The 21,236-nt window shown below is 40.1% G+C and overlaps 2 protein-coding genes across 2 annotated transcripts; both read left to right on the forward strand.

Annotated features, from left to right (window-relative positions):
- Positions 1-434: 434 nt before the first annotated feature.
- LOC105391994 (protein wech) lies at positions 435-16,497 on the forward strand. The gene is made up of 2 exons (XM_038105960.2): positions 435-812; positions 7,918-16,497. Exon 2 carries the CDS (start codon positions 7,955-7,957, stop codon positions 10,157-10,159), a length of 2,205 nt encoding a protein of 734 aa, XP_037961888.1. The 5' UTR covers positions 435-812; positions 7,918-7,954; the 3' UTR covers positions 10,160-16,497.
- Positions 16,498-16,568: 71 nt separating this feature from the next.
- Positions 16,569-21,159, forward strand: LOC119690553. The gene is made up of 5 exons (XM_038105962.2): positions 16,569-16,796; positions 17,066-17,172; positions 20,032-20,177; positions 20,463-20,577; positions 20,921-21,159. Exons 1-5 carry the CDS (start codon positions 16,688-16,690, stop codon positions 21,053-21,055), a joined length of 612 nt encoding a protein of 203 aa, XP_037961890.1. The 5' UTR covers positions 16,569-16,687; the 3' UTR covers positions 21,056-21,159.
- The last annotated feature ends 77 nt before the right edge of the window (positions 21,160-21,236 follow it).

Raw genomic sequence — 21,236 nt, forward strand, 5'->3', positions numbered from 1 at the left:
TTCATATTGACATAGATTATATGGACCAATTTAGTTCGCTCTCACCGGAACAGATAAGTTTGTGGCACTATACCGAAAATGAGGTTCTTAACTTCACGTTAGAGAAGTGCTTGTGTTCCTTGGTATGAAATATAGAAAACAAGAGCAGAAATGGGAGTACTTAAAAATTTGTTCTTTTTTTATCGTAGTATAGTTGATATTATAATAAGTTTATATTAATATGTTTTGTCCAGATCTTCTCGTTATGTTCCTTGTAAAGAAAAGGTACTATTTAACAACCGGAAGGTTTCTTGTTCAGTCCTGAAATGATTCAAAAACCGAAAATACGTTATTATTCTGATGCATCAGTCGACTGTGTTTATGGTTTGTTATTTTTTTATCGATTAGCACCGGTTTCACTTTCTCTGGGTCAATCAACTTTCATAGACAACAGTTTTTTTTTATTCATTGATCGCCGCTCGTTCATTCACCGCTGTTTTTTGTGGTGTTATTTTTGATAACAAACAATTCTACAAAATATTGCGAGTTAATAATTCAGAATATTGTGATTGCGAAGCGTGTCTAGACTATGGTGTTAAATCACGAAAATCTGTGGAAAAAAACTAAAAGTTTAACGACATTACGAGTTTATCTTTGTATGGACTACCTGCATTGTCAGGCATATTTATCTGACTACGTATCTTCAAATATATTATTAGAGGCTTTGTAGAAGTGATATAATCATAACTTAGTGTGCGCAATAGTGTAAGGAACTGTAAATAAACTTAAGATATCGCGTAGCGAACGCCCCATCAATTCTGTGGATATTTTTGGTGAGTACCGCCTAAGCACTTATACCTATAGATGTAGTAATTACAATCTTGTTATCTTGAGCTCATCCAGAGATCCGGAAAAGATACGACGTCATGACGTACTCGAGCAAGTATTCAGTCACAGGAATAAAGTGACCCATTTCACTTGCAGTGCAAAGAGCAATGTCTCTCATTATTGTAATGCAAAGTGCACATAAAAGAATGACAACTACCTCCAGCGTGATTTATGCAATTCCACTGTTATTTGCGCGTTAAAAGCAGGTTTAATGAATCACTTACACTGCTATTAATATAATATGTCACTGATTGCCTATATTGCTCTGATCCCTCATTTATTGATTAGAAACACAATGAATAGTATCCAAGTCAAACTGTGCATGCTAAGAAAATTTATCTGGCTTTTATTAAAAAAAATATTAAGTATGATTATTTAGGAATTGGTATTTCTCCTTCTGATTGTATAAGTATATGATTATATTAATGTTAGGTATGAATATAAACCTCTATTAGCTAGTTGAATGTAAGATTAACCGGGAGGAGTGATTATATTATGTTTTCCTATTCCACACATATAAAAACTGCTTGCGATAGGTCTGTGTGCATAAATGGATATAACTATATAAATAAATATCCATGTATGGATACTTATGATTGTGGTTGTGGCTCTTTTGCGCAAAAAAAGAGCACTATATCCACTTTAGAAATGCATTTTTTAATGCTAATTATTTCATCTGGTATTGTTGTATTTCATGTGGTTTTGTTATGATGGATCATAAGCAACATATTTTTGTATGACATATTTTGTGTGATTTTACATTTAATAAAACATTTAGGGTGACAACATGGATGTCCTGGCATCTTATAAGATAAATAACATTTCATTGATTATAGTGTCTTTATTTCGGTTAATTCAGATACTGTTTGCGAGTAATTTAAAGTGTTTGTGAAAGAGTAGATATATTAACATTAACAATAAAGTGCCTTGCATTAACTCCTGCGATTACCATAGCTTTAATGTTATTGGTAGAAGTGAGGTGTTATTTGTCAAGAGATTTCTTTTGCACTGCCTCTTCAGTTTGTTCACATATTGTTAATGTAAGCCGGAAGGACCTATAATGTTTTTTTTTCTTACTTGGCGCAAATATTGACGAGTCGAGTGTCTTTTTATTTGAATTAATTTAAAAACTTAGTTATAAAATAAAACATAATGACAAATGAAATACTTACAAGCAAAAATGATTGATTTTGTAACTAAACCGTTTATTTTGGCTGTAGTTTATTTGTTTAATAGTAGTTTGATTAAAAAGACACACAAAGATTGTTTACCTTTTATTTATTTATTTTTTATAGACACTTTATTGTATACACAAAACAAAGACAAAAACATGAAAACAGAAAAAGTAAGAAGTACACAAAGGCGGGCTTATTGCCAAGAAGCAATTTCTTCCAGCCAACCCTTGGTTGGTGGAAAACTAAAGTGATATTCACACGAAACTCTTTTATACAATAATAAAAATAAAATAAAAAACAATTTAAACTAGACATAGAACTATACTAACGACTAACATGTCCAAAATATACCTATAAATTAGAATGACTAATGCCTATTTATTTAACCTACTTAAATAATAATAATATATACAGATACACATATAAAAAAAAACTAAAAGACAAAAAATACCTACTTAATATATACCGACTAACTATGTTAATACATACATATATAATATATTATATACATAAATAAATATAATTTACCAACCTAAGGTTTGATGATAATGATCCTTTACGCTCTTTTTAAAAGTAGCAAGCGAAGGTGATAGTCGCACGTTCACGGGCAAGGTGTTCCACAGGCACGCCGCCTTCACAGCGAACGAGTCGCTATATGAAGCAGCGTTGCGGTCAGGCACACTCAACATCTTGTTCTCTGTAGATCTCAACGCTCGGCCGTGGGAGCAGAGAAATGAAAACTTAGATTTAAAATATTGTGGGGAAGAAGGGTTATTCAAAACATTGAATAACATGTTAAGAATATGAGTATTCCGGCGAAGGCGAATTGGGAGCCACTTCAATTGAGCACGATACTCTGAAATGTGATCATACTTACGTAATCCAAAAATGAATCGGATACATAAGTTCTGGAGACGTTCGAGTTTATTGAGTAGCTCTTCAGTGAGGTCAAGATAGCTTACGTCAGCGTAATCGAGAATTGGGAGCAGTAGAGACTGTGCCAACGTAATTTTAGTGTTAAGCGGTAGGAAATACTGCAAGCGTTTAAGAGAGTGGAAAGATGCAAAAAGCTTCCTGCTCACAGCATCAACTTGGGGAACCCAAGAGAGAGTGCTGTCCATGATCACGCCGAGATTTTTGACTGAAGCCACATATTGTATGTCCGATTGGTCATACCTGACTCTCATCGCTGTTGCAAAGTCAATCTTGCGTAGCATTCTGGAGCTGCCAAAAACGATCACTTGAGACTTTGTGGGGTTTAGCAGCAGACCAAAAGATTTCACCCACTTGGAGATAATCTCTAAGTTGGTGTTGATGAGACTAACAGCAGAGTTGAGATTTTCGGGAGGTGCACTAGTGTAGAGCTGGAGATCATCCGCGTATAGATGGTAGAGAGAAGTGAGTTTATTGGCTAAGATGTTAATAAACAAGGAAAAAAGCAAAGGAGAAAGAACGCCGCCTTGAGGGACGCCCGCAAGTACTGGACACCAAGTGGAACTCTCACTGTCGGTACGTACACACTGCTTGCGTCCCTTGAGATAAGACTCGAACCAACTAGTGACTGCCGGAGATACGTTAAGAGTGTGTAAAATACCGAGGAGTAGATCAAAGTCGACCGTATTAAATGCGTTACTAAAGTCCAGCAACGCGAGGACAGTAACGTGTTGCTTGTCTATGTTACTACGAATATCATCGGTCACTTTGATTAGGGCGCTAACTGTACTGTGGCCTGGACGAAAGCCGGATTGGAGAGGGTTAAGGAGATCGTTGTTGGAAAGGAAACTGGAAAACTGTTCAAAGACGAGACGTTCGAGGACTTTTGAGAGGAAAGGTAAAATAGAAATTGGTCGAAATTGTGACAAAGACGTAGGATTTGGGACTTTTGGCAGTGGAAGAATAAATGCATTCTTCCATAAGCTAGGAAAGGATTTGGACAGGAGAGAAAGGTTCATGAGATTGGTTATGTGGGGCAAAATAACGTCCAATATTGGAATTACCATGGAGGCACTGATGTCATCAATGCCTACTGCTTTGCTGGTTATCGCCGAAATACATCTCTTAACGTCACGGCCAGAAACAAGTTTGAAGTTGAACGAAGGGCAGTCAGGGAAAGGCATAGCAGAAAGATGATTTAGAGTTGTGGCTTTAATGTGATCATTTAGAACCAGAGGGGGAGTTGAAAAATGCTTGTTGAGAGCAGAAAGGTCAGTATTGATGTTTGAAGTTGCCTTGGTTTTCCCTATGCCCAAAGATTTGAGGAAGTTCCATAACTGTGAATTATCACAGTTTTCTATAGTATTGTGGATATGTCGGCGTTTCGCATCCCTACACACTCTATTGCATCGATTTCTCAGCTCCTTGTACATCCGCTCGTGCTCCTCAGTGGGTTGCTTCTTGTAGCGAAATCTGGCGTGATCACGTTTGGACATGAGCCTCTTTATGTCATCTGTGAGCCAAGGGGCAGGCAGCTGTTTAACATGGACTGGACGGAGGGGTGCATGTTTATCGAAAAGGTCGGTGAGGAGAGAGTTAAACAAAGCAACCCTCTCGTCAATGTCGTCTATGTCGTTCAGCTGTGCCCAGTCAATAGCCTTAGCATCTTCGCACAATTGCTGCTCGTCCACCTTTTTAAAGTTACGCTGGAGAATGGTACGCTTCTTGGGTTTCGGAGTACGAATCTTATATGAAAGATAAAGAAGATCGTGATAAGAAAAACAGTCAGCTGCTAACTGACCATGCTTAATGACGAGGTCTAATGAGGACACGATGATCAAATCCAACAAAGTCGGTTCTGAATTAGGCGGATGGTGAGTTGCAACTAAGGGTAAGATGTGCAGATTTTTTGACGTAACGATAGAGTGCAGAGACTTGGATCGAGAATCGTTCTTTAAAAGACAAGTATTGAAATCGCCCATGACTATGGTATTGTCAAATAAAGGAGAGTAATCATCGAGAAGTTTTTCAAAAGAATCAAAGTAATTGATAGTCAGTGAGGGGCTGTAGTAAACTCCGAGGAGAATCCTGCTGTAGCCGAGACGTACTTCTATAAGAAGGTGTTCTGCCTTCCCAGAATACTCACTCGGAGATTTACTAATGATGGAATATGGTATGTGGCTGCGAAGGTATATTGCAACTCCACCACCGCCTTTATTGACGCGATCATTCCGGATGAGCTGGAAGCCAGGTAGTGGATACAAAGAGGAGTCGAGTGAGGGTTTCAACCATGATTCTGAAACAAGAACGGCATGAATGTTGTTGTTATCGAAGGACGTAAGCATATCGGAATGGTGTGCGGGAATACTCTGAGCGTTGATGTGAACTACATTCAGAGATTTCCGACAGTTCGAAAATTCTGTATTGAGACCAGATGAGAGCTGAACGTACGACAAATCACAATTGCTAATGGATCCAATAGAAGAGCAAGAAAGGTAAGTATCATCATCACTATCGGCAGAATCATATATACTCATATTACAATATAATTAAAATAAATATATATATACCTACAATTAAGTATAAAAATAAATAATATACCTACTAACTATGTATTTTACCTACAATATAAAATAATATTATAAACCTACGAATTAATAATACAATACAATTAATGTTGATTGCACCAACTATACACCCTTTTGTGCCAAATAAGAATGAATAATAACCCTGTATATTAAAACAACCCAGTGTAAGTGGAACCCATAAATAGCAATGAATTGTAACCTTAAAAACAAGTACCTAACAGATGGAGGACAGAGTGTTCTAAGCTCTTCTGTGTCTAATAGCTTTGGACTATTATAAGCTTACGAGGGAAAATCTTTTAAAAATATTGATCTAAAGCAATCGAGTCAATCTCAATATTCTCAAAACGAATACATACAGCCGTCTTAATATCCCTGGTTATTAAGACGGCTGTAGTACCTATGCACCAAGACTACCAAGCCACCATCCCTCTTGAAACCCAAATTCATAAGTCGACATCAAAAAAGCTCGTAAAACCAACACTTGTCTGCGCTATGCCAATAAAATTACAGCAACTGCGACACCCCCGGAGTGGGTAGGCAATATCCCTGAGTGCCGCGAGGGTCCGGGGGTTAACAAGCGCAGTCGAAGGGCCGCGATCATTGTCGATAGTTCCCGACCTGCGCAAAACTATTGTCTCTTATCTCCACGCTCATAAAGACTGACAACTGGTTTCCTAGAAAAATGCGTTTACATCGGACTCGTAGAAAACTACCTGCTAGGGTCATACAAATGATGAGTCAAGCTTTTTGTTGAGCTATGAATACCGGTTGCAATGTAAATGCGTGGTATTTTTGGAAACGTGTTACCGTTTCGTTTCAATGCCTTAAAGACCTATGTAGACCGCAGTTATTTTTGGCAATTTCAATAGCATCCGGACACAGTCATCTTTATGCAGACAAAAACTACAAGCTACATCCGCTCTAGTTGTGGGTCTTTTCAAAAGTTAAGTAGCGTCTACATAAACGCAGCCGGGCCGGGGTCTTTAAACTGTAAATAAACATTGTAAAAAATCAATGTCAAGAAATGCTAAAATTAACAACTGCGTATGAGAAGTAAACGCGTTGAAAAACAACAATGACACACGATTCCTTGCTCAGCTGTTGCACTACATTTGCATACTCATCGTCGTTGTATATGGCCAATTGTTAAAGAAGATTCCATATTATCAGTAAACTCAGAAGTAGGTACCTAATTCCAAATCGGGTAAAAGATGAAGTTTCTCAAAGGAGGTCGGTAATCTATTTTGGGGTGCGCGTACCCTCCTTGGGTTGAACGGCATGGAGGGAAAGCATCGATTTTCGGCACCCTCGCAGTGTTGAGCCTCCGCCGCTGGGGACCGCGGGGCGCCCGGACCTACCTCAAGCCGCAGCACCGACCAAGGTCACGAACGAGGCCCGAAATACAAAAATCACGATAAATGCTCCTACTCTCTCTCACTCATAGTTCAAGACGCAACTATCTTCTGTCCCGTTTGCACATCCGCCCGTGAAATGTTGTTATGCGTTTATAGTTTCTCTCTAATCTTCTCAGGGTTGACAGAAAGTAATCTTTTGTAATTTTAATGATGTTATCTATCAGACTATCACAAATATTTTGGAAAACTTTGACGATAATTCAAGTCCTTGAATTGTTTTTTATGTTGTTGTTTATATACTTTGTATACTCCGCGTAAACAGGATAAGTAATTATATCTTCCGCTATATTTAACCATATCGTATGTCCCTGCATTGCAATAATACGATATGCGCATTTAACTTTAATTTCATATTTTATCTACGGAGCGCGACGCCAAAAATCAATACTCGACAACCCTAATCATAGCAAACCTTTATCTAAATTACGGAATATTTTGGAATGTGACACGATGGCCCTTTCCCTCGCTTATCGCCGCGTATCTGTCTCGCTCTCGAGCGGTTCCCGAGATCCCGAGCGCAGTGAGGGGTGGCTATGGGGACGGACGTGGGGAGCACAAAGATTTGGGATAGATTTTTTTGCGCGGAGTGCAGCATGTGAAAAGGTTCAGCGAAAGCACGGGCTCGGCGGTCAGGTAGTTGCATTGTGTCCGCCGAGTGTGCACCGCCGTGGAGTGTGAGTTCACGTGCTGTTTATAAACATAGTGGCCATCGGGTTTCACACGGGCATCGTCCGCGGGTTTATCAGTAGATAGTAGAGTAGTAGTTTGGAATTACTTTCGCGACAAAAAATTCAAAGATATTCCAAGATGAAGTGGCTATTGAAGTTGGTTCTAATCATTCTGTTCTTCATGAACGGTCGTGTCAAGTATTGTAGTTGTGCGCGTAGTGTGTAGTTTAGTGAACATTCGGAGTAATAACGCGAGGTCTCGTTGTTGCAGATGCATGTAATGACATGAGCCGCATCGGCCAGTGAAGATGCCTTTCATAAGCTCGTTGTCGTCGGCCGCGTCGGCGGCGTCGACCACGACCACGACGGCGGCGGCCACGTCGAGCCGGCACGAGGAGCCGCTCGCCATGTCGCGCCTCATCTCCAACCTCATCGACGCCATGGCCACGCCCTCCGTGAGCCTCACGTCGCACGCGCCCCCCCCGCCCTCCGCGCACGACAGCTGGGCGCTGCCCTCGTCCTCCAGTCCGCCGCGCAACCCCATCGGGCCCATCTCGCGCGACTACTCGTCCAACAACAACCAGCACAAGGACGACAACTCCAGCGGCTCGCCCGGCACCTCCTCGTCCATCTCCATCACGTGCTTCCGCTGCGAGGAGCGCGCGCCCACCACGCGCTGCCTCGAGTGCAACGACCTGTACTGCCACGAGTGCTGCCACTCCATCACCAGCGACTGCCAGCTGCGCGAGCACACGCTGCTGCCCATCCACCAGGTGTCGCCCATCGGGCCCGCGCCGCGCCCGCCGCCGCCGTGCGACGTGACGTGCGAGCTGCACGCCGAGCCCGTGCGCTTCTACTGCGCCTCGTGCGTCACGCTGGTGTGCCAGGAGTGCACGCTGTGGATGCACAAGGACCACCGCTACTCGCCGCTGCGGGGCGCGCTCGACACGTGCCGCCTCAACATGCTCAAGGCGCTCGAGAGCGGCAAGGCGGGCACCAAGGCCATCAAGGGTGCCATCGACCGCGCCGTCGCCATCTCCAAGGCCTTCGAGAAGGAAACGGCCGAGGTGAGCATCAAGATCAAGAAGGCGATGCGCTGCTTCGCGCAGGCCATCGAGGACCGCGAGCGCTACCTGCTCGACAAGGTGGAGAAGATGCGCCAGATGAAGATGAACGAGCTGTCGGACCAGATGAACTCCCTGCGCGGCATCCTGGCGGGGCTGGCGCACACCAACGAGACGCTCGTCAAGTGCCTCGACCTCGAGGGCATCGACCTGTTCATGGCCAAGGAGAAGGGCATGGCGCAGATCGAGTACTTCGCGTGCATGTACAAGAGCCTGCAGCCGCGCGACGACAGCCTCGTGTTCCTGCCGCCCAACTACGAGCTGCTGGAGCAGCTGAAGCGGCAGTGCGAGGTGCTGCCGGGGGGCGCGGCGCCGCCCGCCCCCGCCTACCCGCCCGCGCCGCCCGCCCCGGACCACTCGTCGCTGAGCTCGCGCCTGCTCAGCTACTACGAGGGGCACGGCGCGGGCGCGGCGGCGGGCGAGGCGCGCGGCGCGGGGCAGGCCATCCCCGGCTACTGGATGGCGGTGACGGTGAAGCCCACGCGCAGCGCCGTGCCCGGCGTGCCCGTGCTGTCGTTCGGGCGCGAGGGGCAGGGCGAGGGCGAGGTGTCGCGGCCCTGGGGGCTGTGCGTGGACCGCGACGGCAACATCATCGTGGCGGACCGCCGCAACAACCGCATCCAGATCTTCAGCAGCCGCGGCGAGTTCCGCAGCATGTTCGGCTGCAAGGGCACGGGCCCGGGCGAGTTCGACCTGCCCGCCGGCATCACCACGGACGTGTTCGGCCGCATCATCGTCATCGACAAGGACAACCACCGCGTGCAGGTGTTCACGTCCGCCGGACACTTCATCCTCAAGTTCGGCTCGTTCGGCAAGGAGTGCGGCCAGTTCCAGTACCCGTGGGACGTGGCCGCCAACTCGCTGGGCAACCTGGTGGTGACGGACACGCGCAACCACCGCATCCAGCTGTTCACCAGCGACGGCACCTACATCACCAAGCTGGTGTTCGAGGGCGCCAACCCCGCCAAGCTGCTGAAGGGGCCGACCACGCCGCGCGGCGTGTGCTTCACCACGGGCGGCAACATCATCGTGTCCGACTTCGAGAACCACCGGCTCATCATGGTGGACCCCACGCTCAGCAAGGTGATCCACGGCGTGGGGCGCGAGGGCGCGGGCGTGGCCGAGCTCAACCGGCCCTCGGGCATCGTGACGGACGACGAGGGCCGCGTGATCGTGGCCGACTCCAAGAACCACCGCGTGCTGGTGTTCACGAGCGACCTGCGCTACCTGTGGGCCGTGGACCTCAAGTCGCCGGGGCTGGACGACAAGGACCGGCCCAGCGACGTGGCGCTCACTCCGGACGGCTACCTGGTGGTGCTGTTCGAGACGCTGCCCGACACGGCGCGTGACGTCAGCAGCCACGGCAAGCAGTACATCAAGGTCTACTAGCGACCGCCCCCGTCGCACTCCCGGGCCCAAGGTCCATCGTATTTTTAGTTGTGTTCACCTTTTATGTTGTGATTCCTTTATGTAATGTGCCAATTTTATTATAAAACGACTGGAGCGACCCGAAGCGAGCCTGGCTTGTGCGGAGAGGTAAGACTTATTAGGTTTAGTGCGAGCTCATGATTTTTATGAAAGTTGTGTGCGAATCAAATTCTCTTTTTTGTATTTTAGCTAGTTTTGTTACCATAATCGATTTTGGTTTCTGTGTTAGACTAGTCTGTGGCGCGGTCGGGCCGCGCGGCGATCTGTTTATACACACTCAGCTACTTGCTTTATAAATACGAGGATTTTATATCGAAGGCATGAAATGACTATGAGATATCTATCACGATGTGATGTAAAAGGTGTTACGATGTCAAATAATTTAATTATATCACTTTAAAAGTATTTTTCCAAATTTGTTATATTTTGCATTTTATGACTTAGTTAATTGTAGAAGTTACATGAAATATTTTATTCAAAATTATTTCGCTTGAGGAATCAATTTTATATTGAGATAGTTGTCCGCTGGTCGCCGGTGGCGGCCTGCAGTGGCAGCGTTTTAGTTTAATTCTTATTGCTTCGTTTTCGTTTATATTTTTTTTTATGGACGACGACAATTTTATTGAAAGCAACGTTATCCCGATTCTGGGAAGCAATGCAATAATTATTTTTAGAAGACTGACTTGAGAAGACTGTATGGGGTATTTTGGCGATAGTTATGGAAATAAACGTTCTTGCATGAGGGACAACTTTTGAAACAATCCAAAAAGCAACGCGCGCCATTTTGTCTTGATATAAGGCACTTGGGCGGACTCCACGTTGTGAACTTATACCAAATTCAAAAACAGGACTGGATAATAAGAGAAATGAGACTATTGGATCGACGTGTTGACGAATTTTAATTTTTTACTTTTAAATTCCGTTGATTGCTTTATAAACTTTAACTGATTTAAAGACATTTATTACTCATTATTATTTAACTGTTTATTAAAAATAATGTTAATATTCTGCATGCTCTACGCGCTCAGGTTTTATTTTAATAAAGTCATAGCTACTATTGCTTTTATTATACATACATATAAAAAGCTATGAGTAGATTTTAAACCTATATACATAATATTACATAATGACTTGACTATAACTATTATTCTAATGTCTATCCAGCTTTGATCAATTATGCCCTAGCATTTATTTCTTATAGGGTAAGTTATAGGCATTATTGACTTGATTATATATTATTATAATTTTTAGTTAATTATGAAATTTTAAAATGATGACGAGTGTTTATATACAAATCGTGTTCAATATTGTTGGACTAGTTCAAATATTGTAGTTAAATTTACGCCTCAAATTGTAGGAAAAAATAATTGCATAATCTATTTTCCAAATATAAAATCTTGCATATGCATAATAATGTGTTCAGTGTGTGTTCAATTACTGTAGTTACTATAATTAAGTGCGGTTTATATATTATATTTTATTATAGATTGATATGTATTCAAGTTGACTGTTTAAATGCAATAATGTTACGTGTTAGATATTATTTGGTCGTCAGATTTCGCAGTTGACGGCTTTATCTTCTGCTAGTATATACTGCGCCGCGCAGCAACACATAACTACCAGCTTTTCAAATATAATCAATAGTGCACATTAGCGTTAATATAGCTTCATTGCAACAACTTCGTGATAATCATAATTTACAGATATTTCATTACATTTTTGCACATTATTAAACTCATTAAATTGTATGTTAGCCGCCCTGCGGCTCTGTCTAACACAATATGTACCAATACTATAATATTATTACAATTTTATCTAGAATATATAATATTGTAGAGCTTACTATAACGTTAATCACGATCTAGTATACCTATTATTTTATTACTAGGTGTCGGTTGTATGCTTGTAGACCGAGAGTGATTGTGGAAAAAGTTCTAAATTCGTAATAGTGAATCATAATTTAATAGTTGTAATAAATGTTAAGGAGTCGTGAATTCTTAGTTAGGGTTAGGGAGACGTGTCATGTATGAGCAATATAATAAAAAATGTAGCAACTATTATCTCAGAAGTCCTTAAAACTATTATGTAGTGGCGAGATGCCTTAACTGTCAATGTATCTAGTTGAACACCCTGAACAGTAGGAGAGTTAAACTGTCTATTAAATTAGAAGTAAGACGAATCCACTGATAGCGAAGCGAAGTTAGAAGGTAATATGTATTCTTAATATCACATATAGTACCTAATAGTTATCCATATTCAATGATTCGCTTAGCTTGCAGTGGATTAAAACCATTAAATTAGTGTGTGATGAAAGCATTGCTATCTCACTTTACATAAATGTAATAATATAAGATTTGACTTCTAGATTTAAGAAATTTCCCTGTCACACGTAGATTTTAGTACTGTAAAGTGTGTGTCGTTCACTTACTGCACTCTAGTAGGTGTATACTGTGTAGTATATCTCTCGCTCACTGTATCAGATAAAATATCGATATTTGATATCACTAAGATCTCGATCGTATTTAGATGAGGTAGGAAAAATTGAGACTGTTTATTAAGTCTGAGTAGGTTGAGCGATGAATTTACTTAAAGTAGATTTTTTAAAGTCATGATCACTCCATCTACTCTTTCCGACCTATGTTTATAGCGTGATTTTGTTTATCCCCTCTTCTAAAACTTCTAGAAGCTCCTGAGGTAAAAAATAAAAATACAACCTTTTTATCTAAGAAGCTCCTTAAATTCTGAAAAAAATATTCCAATCATTGGATTGAACCCCTTATGAAGATATTTTTTATTTATTTTAAAGATTGGGTCAATTGGACTATCTCATAATTTACCTATTACTTTAGTAGTAGCTCTCATAGCCATAACGAAACTGGAATTTTAAAATTAAATGTCTATAAATGGATGCAAAAAAGTTTAGTAATATTCTTTATCCGAATCATACATTTTCGCGATTTAGTACATAAATTTCCACTCAGTATGTGAAGCACACATAATAGATAGGTATAATTAAGTACTTTGAGTATTGTATCAGATACGTGTGTAACGCAGTCATATAGAGAAAGAGATGTTCACTGCAGGATTATTAAATTATCCTTCAATCGTTCTCCTCAACTCTTTCTTTTTGTGATTGTTATACATTTAAAGTAGCTAAGTATCTCTATTTTCGGTCAATAGTTGACTAGTTAATGTATTAATTACTTATATTAATAATAATTAAAATAATAATATAGTGAGTGTGTGAGCCATGTAAACCGGACCTTATGCGAATTTCAGTTTATTTAATAATAATTGAGAGTCATAATGTCCGTATGAAATTATTCAAAGTAATTGTATCCATAAGTTTTACGCAATTATTATTGTTTTAATTTTCTGTTCTGTGCCATTATTATAATAGTATTACGTTATTTTTAACCCGATATAAATGGCATGAAATGCATTTCTTTTGTTTATACAATCATAGATATTTGATGATACATGCAATAAGTTTATTATCTTTTGTTTTAAAGTGCGTACTGATTTGTTATAATTAACTAAGCTGTTAAATATTACTAAGATCATTGTGTACAGACCTACCTATAATAAGTACCCAGAATGTTATAATGATTATAAAATTATAAGCAACATGATAAACCAGATTAAGTAAATATAACAAATCAGCAGTACTGACATTAAAATTACTTAAATCTAACAACGAATCTCGTAATTTTAAATAAAACATTGTTTTTGAACAAACTCGATTTAAGATTCAGTGAAAATGGGTTTGCATAGCAAATGCCGGCCACATAGTCCTGTCTTACCATTAAGTAAGTGGTTGTACCATTTTGTGATTAAGTACTAATCGTTGCATTCAAAGAATGTTGCATTTCCCGACCTACGCAAGTCTCAACACATAGTTTTGTATTAACTATATTTTGGGATTACTTTCTTCGTAAGCGTGTGCTGGAAAATCTGTGCAAATGTCTCCGGTAACGCTACAGTAGAGTGTTTGTTTCAGCATTTTTCAGTGCCAGAGGCAATCGTATGAATGAATATAATTTTCTCAGCTGAAAGCTCGCAGAAGATGTGTTAAAATTATTTTCGAAATTGCATTTAAATTCGTATAATTTGGTTATGTTATTTTAATATTTTTTGTGTATTATGTTTGTGACCGTCGCCGGTCGCGGTTGGCGCCCAACACGTAACTTTTATGAAAAGGAAATGATGACGTAACGAATGGCGCACGCGCAGGCGGCGGGCCTTTGTGAAACATTCACTAGTGTGTGAGAGGCTGCTAGCTGCTAGCAGTAAAATCGTGGTTTTGTGATAAATTCATACAATAAAATTGATGACTTAAAAATAAATTGAAGCATAAAATTAATTTTGTACAAGTTGTAAACAATTTTTACTATCCGGTAGCAGGTAACACAGAGAAAAGAAACAGAAATTAAAATTTCGATTTTATTTTTTAGATAAAAAATGTGTAATGAAGGTACAAAGAGACAGGATAGAGAGCGCAATTCAAAGATGCACGGTACGAATTCATTGGGGAGAGAGTATAGCGAATTGTATTAGGCCATTTTTGTGCTATTTTTGTAATGTGAACTAGATGCTTGTGGTATTGATGTTTTAGATAAGACTTAGTGTAATGTGACTATTGGTCCCCTCTTTCCCCCGCGGCGGCTCCCCGAGTCTCGAACCCTCTCGAAACATCCGACTATCGACATCTCGAAAGAGGAGGCCAATGTCGAGTATCATGTGTAACTTTCAGATTAGTAGTATTTTTGTATACTCCCCGGCGGTGCCCCCCGCGCCCCGGGGGCCTAGCTGTAATGTATCTCTAGATAACCAAACCTACCTCATGCGTAAAGCTAAGACTGAATGGTTGCCGTTAATGTGATGCGGTGGTCTGATCACCGCGCAGACCCACTGTCCACTTGCTCACTCGATATTAGAATAATGAACGCAACTTCTGGCTAGCTCAGACTATACGGATGACATCATGACGAAGGCAAACCGCAATCATAGCTTTCCTTGTGCGACGCGTACAAGTACACACTAGCACTTCACCAGTATCTGCTGCAAGCCACGGCAGAGCGAGATGGCACTAGAAACGTATTTTTGTTTCATTTCCCTTCCATATTTGAACGCGTCGTACAGTCGGCAGCAAAAGTAGCTGATCATTTTAATCTCACGTTTATTTTGAACTTCCTCCTAATTAAGTTAATGACCGACTACTTTTGCTGCTAAAATTATAGAATAAGTTATTTCGTTGTAATGGTATGCGCCTAGTTTGTACTAGCTTCGAAATATTAAATATGATAATCAACACACCATGTAAAAAAGTACCTATTTGTAATTAAATCCGTGTATAATGTTCACATATTTGGGTTGGTTCTGAAGGCAACAACGTTTTGTACTAATTAAATAGTCCACTTAAGATAACATCTATTCTACTCTTATACTTACTAGATAGAACAGTGAAACTGATCGCTTCGTCCCCTTGTCGAGTCATATATTATAGGGCGGCCCGTGTGTGACACAGGCCTTATAGATACCTTCTTAACTAAAATATATTGAAGCCATAGTTATGTATTGTAATACCGTTGATAAGAGGGCTGCCCACCAAGAATTGAAGTTGAGTTAGCTAAGCTGCATAGCTGAGGTCACGTTTAAACTAAACTATCCTTTATGAAATGTGTCCTTAGCCATGCTAAACTTGGTTCTTCGTGGGAGCTACAAGTATATTCGTTACCGAATCCATATAAGTGTAGGCATATTAAAATAAGGACTATATTCACTAGAAAGTTATACAGGCCTATTTATTTATTGAATGGCTCTGTCTCTTTCACACTACTTGTAGCAAGCGATGGGCAAAAAGTGTCTGATAGAGACAAAGCCATACAGTAGCTAAAAGGGAACTTTTACTTAATGAATAAGGGGTAAGTAGATAGTAATATTGCGAGAGTGTTGTCTTCAGAGTCGCCCGCTACAGTATAGCGTTAGTTCAGTGTTGACAGTAGTTAGTGGTCGTAGTCGAGTGGACAGCTGTGTTTTTGTTTGTCGTCAAATTTAAGTTACATTTCTATATTAATATTGTTGAATCAAGACTGATAAGTTCCTATTTTAGTTAGAATAATTTGCTGCATTATTTCACTCTTGCATAATTAATTTTACCCTTGGGTAGTCATTATTGAAAAAATAATACATTATCTTATTATAATCTTATCAATTGTGTATGACGCTATATAAGTCACAAAATTTTTGAAATTTTTATGAAATTTTGTATGGAAATTTAATAAAGTGATTGATAGAAACCAGTCGTTTCATTTCAAACTACCTACCTTCCTACATGCTTCCTACCTTGTTTACAATCAGAGGACTGACAGTAGGTTCAAAATAATGTGGCCAATTAGATTTATGTAGATAACTCATTATTAATATGTCATTAGCGCTTGATAGTAGGGTACCTATGTATATAACATAAGTAAAATAAAATTAGTAAATATGGGGCAAACCTTTAGTGACCTAATATCCGGGTTTGAGAGATTCTTCGAATACCCTGTTAAGAGAAAACCCATTTGTTTCTATCGGCAAGAGGACTTTACTGCTACAGGTTTGATTTCAGTTTAGTAGATTTAAAATCCGACGTTATCTTATGCGCTTATTGCCTATCTATGGTAGAATAGAGGCTAGTTTTTCAAGCAATACAATACTATACTTTTGGAGAAATAAGGATACCTAGCTATTTACCTTACACAACGCCAGAAGTATATACCTACTGCAGCTTACTATCCTATATTGACAAACTAGCCTCCTGTAACACGGAAATAAATCGTCAAGTCCCTACATCTAACAGGAAATATTGTCCCCGTGTGTTCTCAGGGGAACAGAAAAAGTCTTTGCATCAGCAGAAGATAGTGCCTACTGAATACGACGCTCTGGTAGAGTTATTCTACCAGAGATTGGCAGACCAAAGGCGATTCAATCATGTGAGGAATATGATTCCATCCAACCTATTTACTCACCAATTTTAAAATAGCGTTACTTAGGTACCTAATAAATAAGTAGGTATTTAGTAAGTGGAATAATCAGATTCTATGCACATAAATGTACTGTACTGTACTTACCTTCCAGGTGTTTATTATATGTTCCCCCCGCTTCGAGGTTTACATCTGGATTCGGGGTTTAGGTCTATTCGACCGAGTCGCCACCTAGCTGTAGGTACATACGCTGCACTAAAAGTCACGTTGATTTTCACTGCCCGATCAGCGGATAAGCAAATCTACACTTGGTCCTCTGTTAGCTCCCTCATCTCACTCATGACATCCTTGTCCCCCTGTAGTATGGTAGTATCTGCAAATTGGCTAGTTGTTAGAATGAACTGCAACATACGCATATAGTGCTGCGCTAGCATTAATATAGGTATATAAGCACCGCACATATTGAATAAAAGACTTCTTTTACAACCAACATCAATCGATATTTTAATACGTTCCTGCGCACAACTTCTCACATGGCGACCTTGCCAGGCCGGCGCTGCTGGTAGCGGCGCCGGTCGGCCCACGAAGATGATCAACATCGGCCGACAGACCAGAACCAGCACACCAACACCAACACCTGCAGTACCAGTGCCAAGAATAAACACCAGCAGCACCAAGGCAACCAACCTCGGTGAATGACATGAAGAAAACATGTACAAGTGAGTCCAGAAAATACGAAGAAATACTGCGACCGGACGAGGAGTCAGGGCTATCCCGGCTCGAACAGGTCAGGGCTATCCCGGCCATCAAGCGGACCAGGGTTATCCCGGCCAACTCAAGAAGATGACCAACCACGTGCATCGAGCAATCATCAGTGTCATCGTGCGTCACGTCCGCCCAGTCGCCGTCGTCACCACCATCCACGCGACGAGTACAAGGCAAAGAGCGACATCCTTCGACGAAATATTGTTATTGTGAGTCAAATTAATTTATTCAGGAAGGATTAGAAGCATACTTAGATTTTTATTCTGATTTTTTTTAACCATCGTTTAATCTTGCATTTAACATCCTAGTGTCACAAATCGAGTAAATTTTTCTTCTAAAACATAACCATTTGAAATATTTGAATAGGTATTCTAAAAATAGCATACAAGTTAGGTATCGCTAATAAATATGTAAGTAATGCATTCAGAGTTGAATGACTGCAGAAAGTTTCTAGGTCAAGTTAGTAAAACCGACTAGGTACCTAATGACAATTGAATAGAGATTTTCAGTAAATGAATTAATGAGTAAATGATATTTTTTGTTGTGAATTAGAAAGTTTTATGAATCGGTACATTGGTAAAATATATAATAAGGAGTTAAGGAGCTCAGATTGGAGGCCATTGCTTTAAAATTTTATATTATACAGGTGCACAAAATAGGTGGCCTGATATGCCAATAAGTAGGGTGACCATGCCCACAAAGTAGATTAAGGGTGAAGAGATACAGCCCTAGGAGAATTATGTTCTTGATCATAGTGTTTGGACTATCGTGCCCTCAGTGAAAGACATAATAATATTAATTAAGTAGTAGTAAAATAAGGCATTAATGGGAATAGTATACAAGATTAGAATGAATGATTAAGGACACAAAGGTTAAGGAGTTTTTACTAGCAATTGGTTTCATCACCCAAATGTTACGATAGTTCTCACTTCCCAGAGTTCAGAATGTCAGTAATCAGAGTGATGACTGAGAGCTACAGGATGCTCATTATGGGTTAAAAACAAAAGTGTCAATGTGTATGAATGGGGAAAATATACCGATACCACGATAGGAATGTTCAAGTAAATTGCATTGACATTGAAGTACATAGGAATTTGATTTTGTATTTTAATTTTTTTAATTAACGTGACACTAGTTAGATAAGAACTATTTTCAAGCAAATAAATTAATGAGTAAAATGAAATGTGAAATAATGACTATAGAACAGTTATAATTAAATTGCGTAAATTCATAAATAAAATATATACCTATAAGCCTAGGAAATTAATCACTCTGTACATGTCATGTCATATAGGTACTTACGTACATTATAATATGTTGTGTTGTGTTATTATTATGATAAGAGTTTATTTTAGATTATAAATGGTATAGATGGAGATAAATAAATAAGTTAAAAGGTATAACAGTAAAAGGTATTCTGGTTAGACATATTTTAGATGCGTTATTTGTTTCAGAAATGTTAAGTACTTAGTTTATTATAATTTTTTATCGAATTATAGGTCTTTTCAAAAATTTCATGTATAAATTGTGACATTTTATTTTACAGAAGTTTTCATGTTCAGTTCCTATATTCCATGTTCATTTTTAGTTATAAAATATGTGTGTATAACTTGTTGTAACTATTTCATTCAAAATTGAATTTAAAGACAGGTAAATAGCAATTATCCAGGTCATTATTTTATTCAAGAATCTGTTAAAAGCATACAGCAATCTAACACTAGGAAACTTGTCAGCATTTTACAATAGCTCTGCCTTGCACTTTTATTTATAACAATGCATTTAGGTAGAGTAGAATATCACAATATTGTAATTGCAAGTACTATCATAACTTATAGGTTTGAAAAATAATTTCTTAAATAAAATTATTTTTCTTTCGCTACCCCGAGGGTGAAGGAAGTTAAAGGGGAGGTGTAGTATGGTAGTATCTGCAAATTGGCTAGTTGTTAGAATGAACTGCAACATACGCATATAGTGCTGCGCTAGCATTAATATAGGTATATAAGCACCGCACATATTGAATAAAAGACTTCTTTTACAACCAACATCAATCGATATTTTAATACGTTCCTGCGCACAACTTCTCACACCCCCAATGCACTCCAGGAGATGAAAGACAAGGACCGGCGCTGGAGCGTGCGGCGGGTGCTGCGGCGGTTCCCCGGCTGGGACGAGGTCACCGTCGCCAACCTGCACAGTCTGTTCCTCTTGTTCGACAACGGGTCTAATGGCATGCTTGGCTTGGATGATTTGTAGGTTATCACATTATTATTTTTAAATAAAATAAAGTTGTTTACTTGCGACCTGGACGACTGCATTAACTAATGTGATGAATTTGAGATAGTACAGTCTATGGCATAGAAACCTGGCCTTAGAGTGACAACTCTACCTGAGAGGGGTCAGGTTTTTTTGCCCAAAACTGTACTGACTAAAACTGAGCTCATTTGAATATTTTTATAGAACTAACATAGGTAACTACTTAAAGATGACATGCTTGTTACTACCAGTGTACCAATAAAATATTATTATATTTGTAGCTGTGCAGTGTTGGAGAGTCTTGGCGATGAGAATAGCATGGAGACGCGGAAACAAAAATTCAACGCAGCTGATACAGATATGGACGGCTGGATCACATACGATGAGTTTTTGTCGGTGGGTAAACTCCTAACTCAAATACTACCTAAGATTTTCTGCGCATTGGTCAAGTCTAGAGGTACCTAGAGGTTGCCACCCTGAATGTGGAAGTACTTAAGTAACGTAGCCATTCTTTATCAGGCGCCAGCTGCTAATGCCAAATTTACTGACTGGGTTAGGTACTACACGGCATCTTTATCGACGTAGATCATAGATGAACTCGTTTAATGCTCGTTCAACTAATCACATCTTTGTAATTTATCGCAAATCGCGATATTGTGACGTTTATCTACGTCAACAACGGTGCCGAGCAGCCAGACTGCCATCGACATAATTATTGTACCTACCTGTTTGTTCTCAGTTGGTGTATACGTTCGACCCGGCGGACGGACAGCGGCTGTGCGGCCTGGCCGAGCTCTGCAACCACGTGGCGGAGAACATACAGTTCGTCACCAACCTCACCGTTGGGGAACAACTTGAATATGGACTGTTTTGATGAAGCGCGCAAATAAAGAAATTGGTCTAAAATGGCGTGTTGTAACACTTGTAACAATTCGAAAGGCCATTTTACATTTGTTTCTTTATTGGTGCGGCATAGTAGGTTACTTGAATACTGCCTTTATAGGTACTAAATAAACTAAATAAATAATTATATAAGTACTTAAAATCTTTTGTAA

The sequence above is a fragment of the Plutella xylostella genome, chromosome 19 (assembly GCF_932276165.1).
Source record: "Plutella xylostella chromosome 19, ilPluXylo3.1, whole genome shotgun sequence".
In the NCBI taxonomy this organism is placed as follows: domain Eukaryota; kingdom Metazoa; phylum Arthropoda; class Insecta; order Lepidoptera; family Plutellidae; genus Plutella; species Plutella xylostella.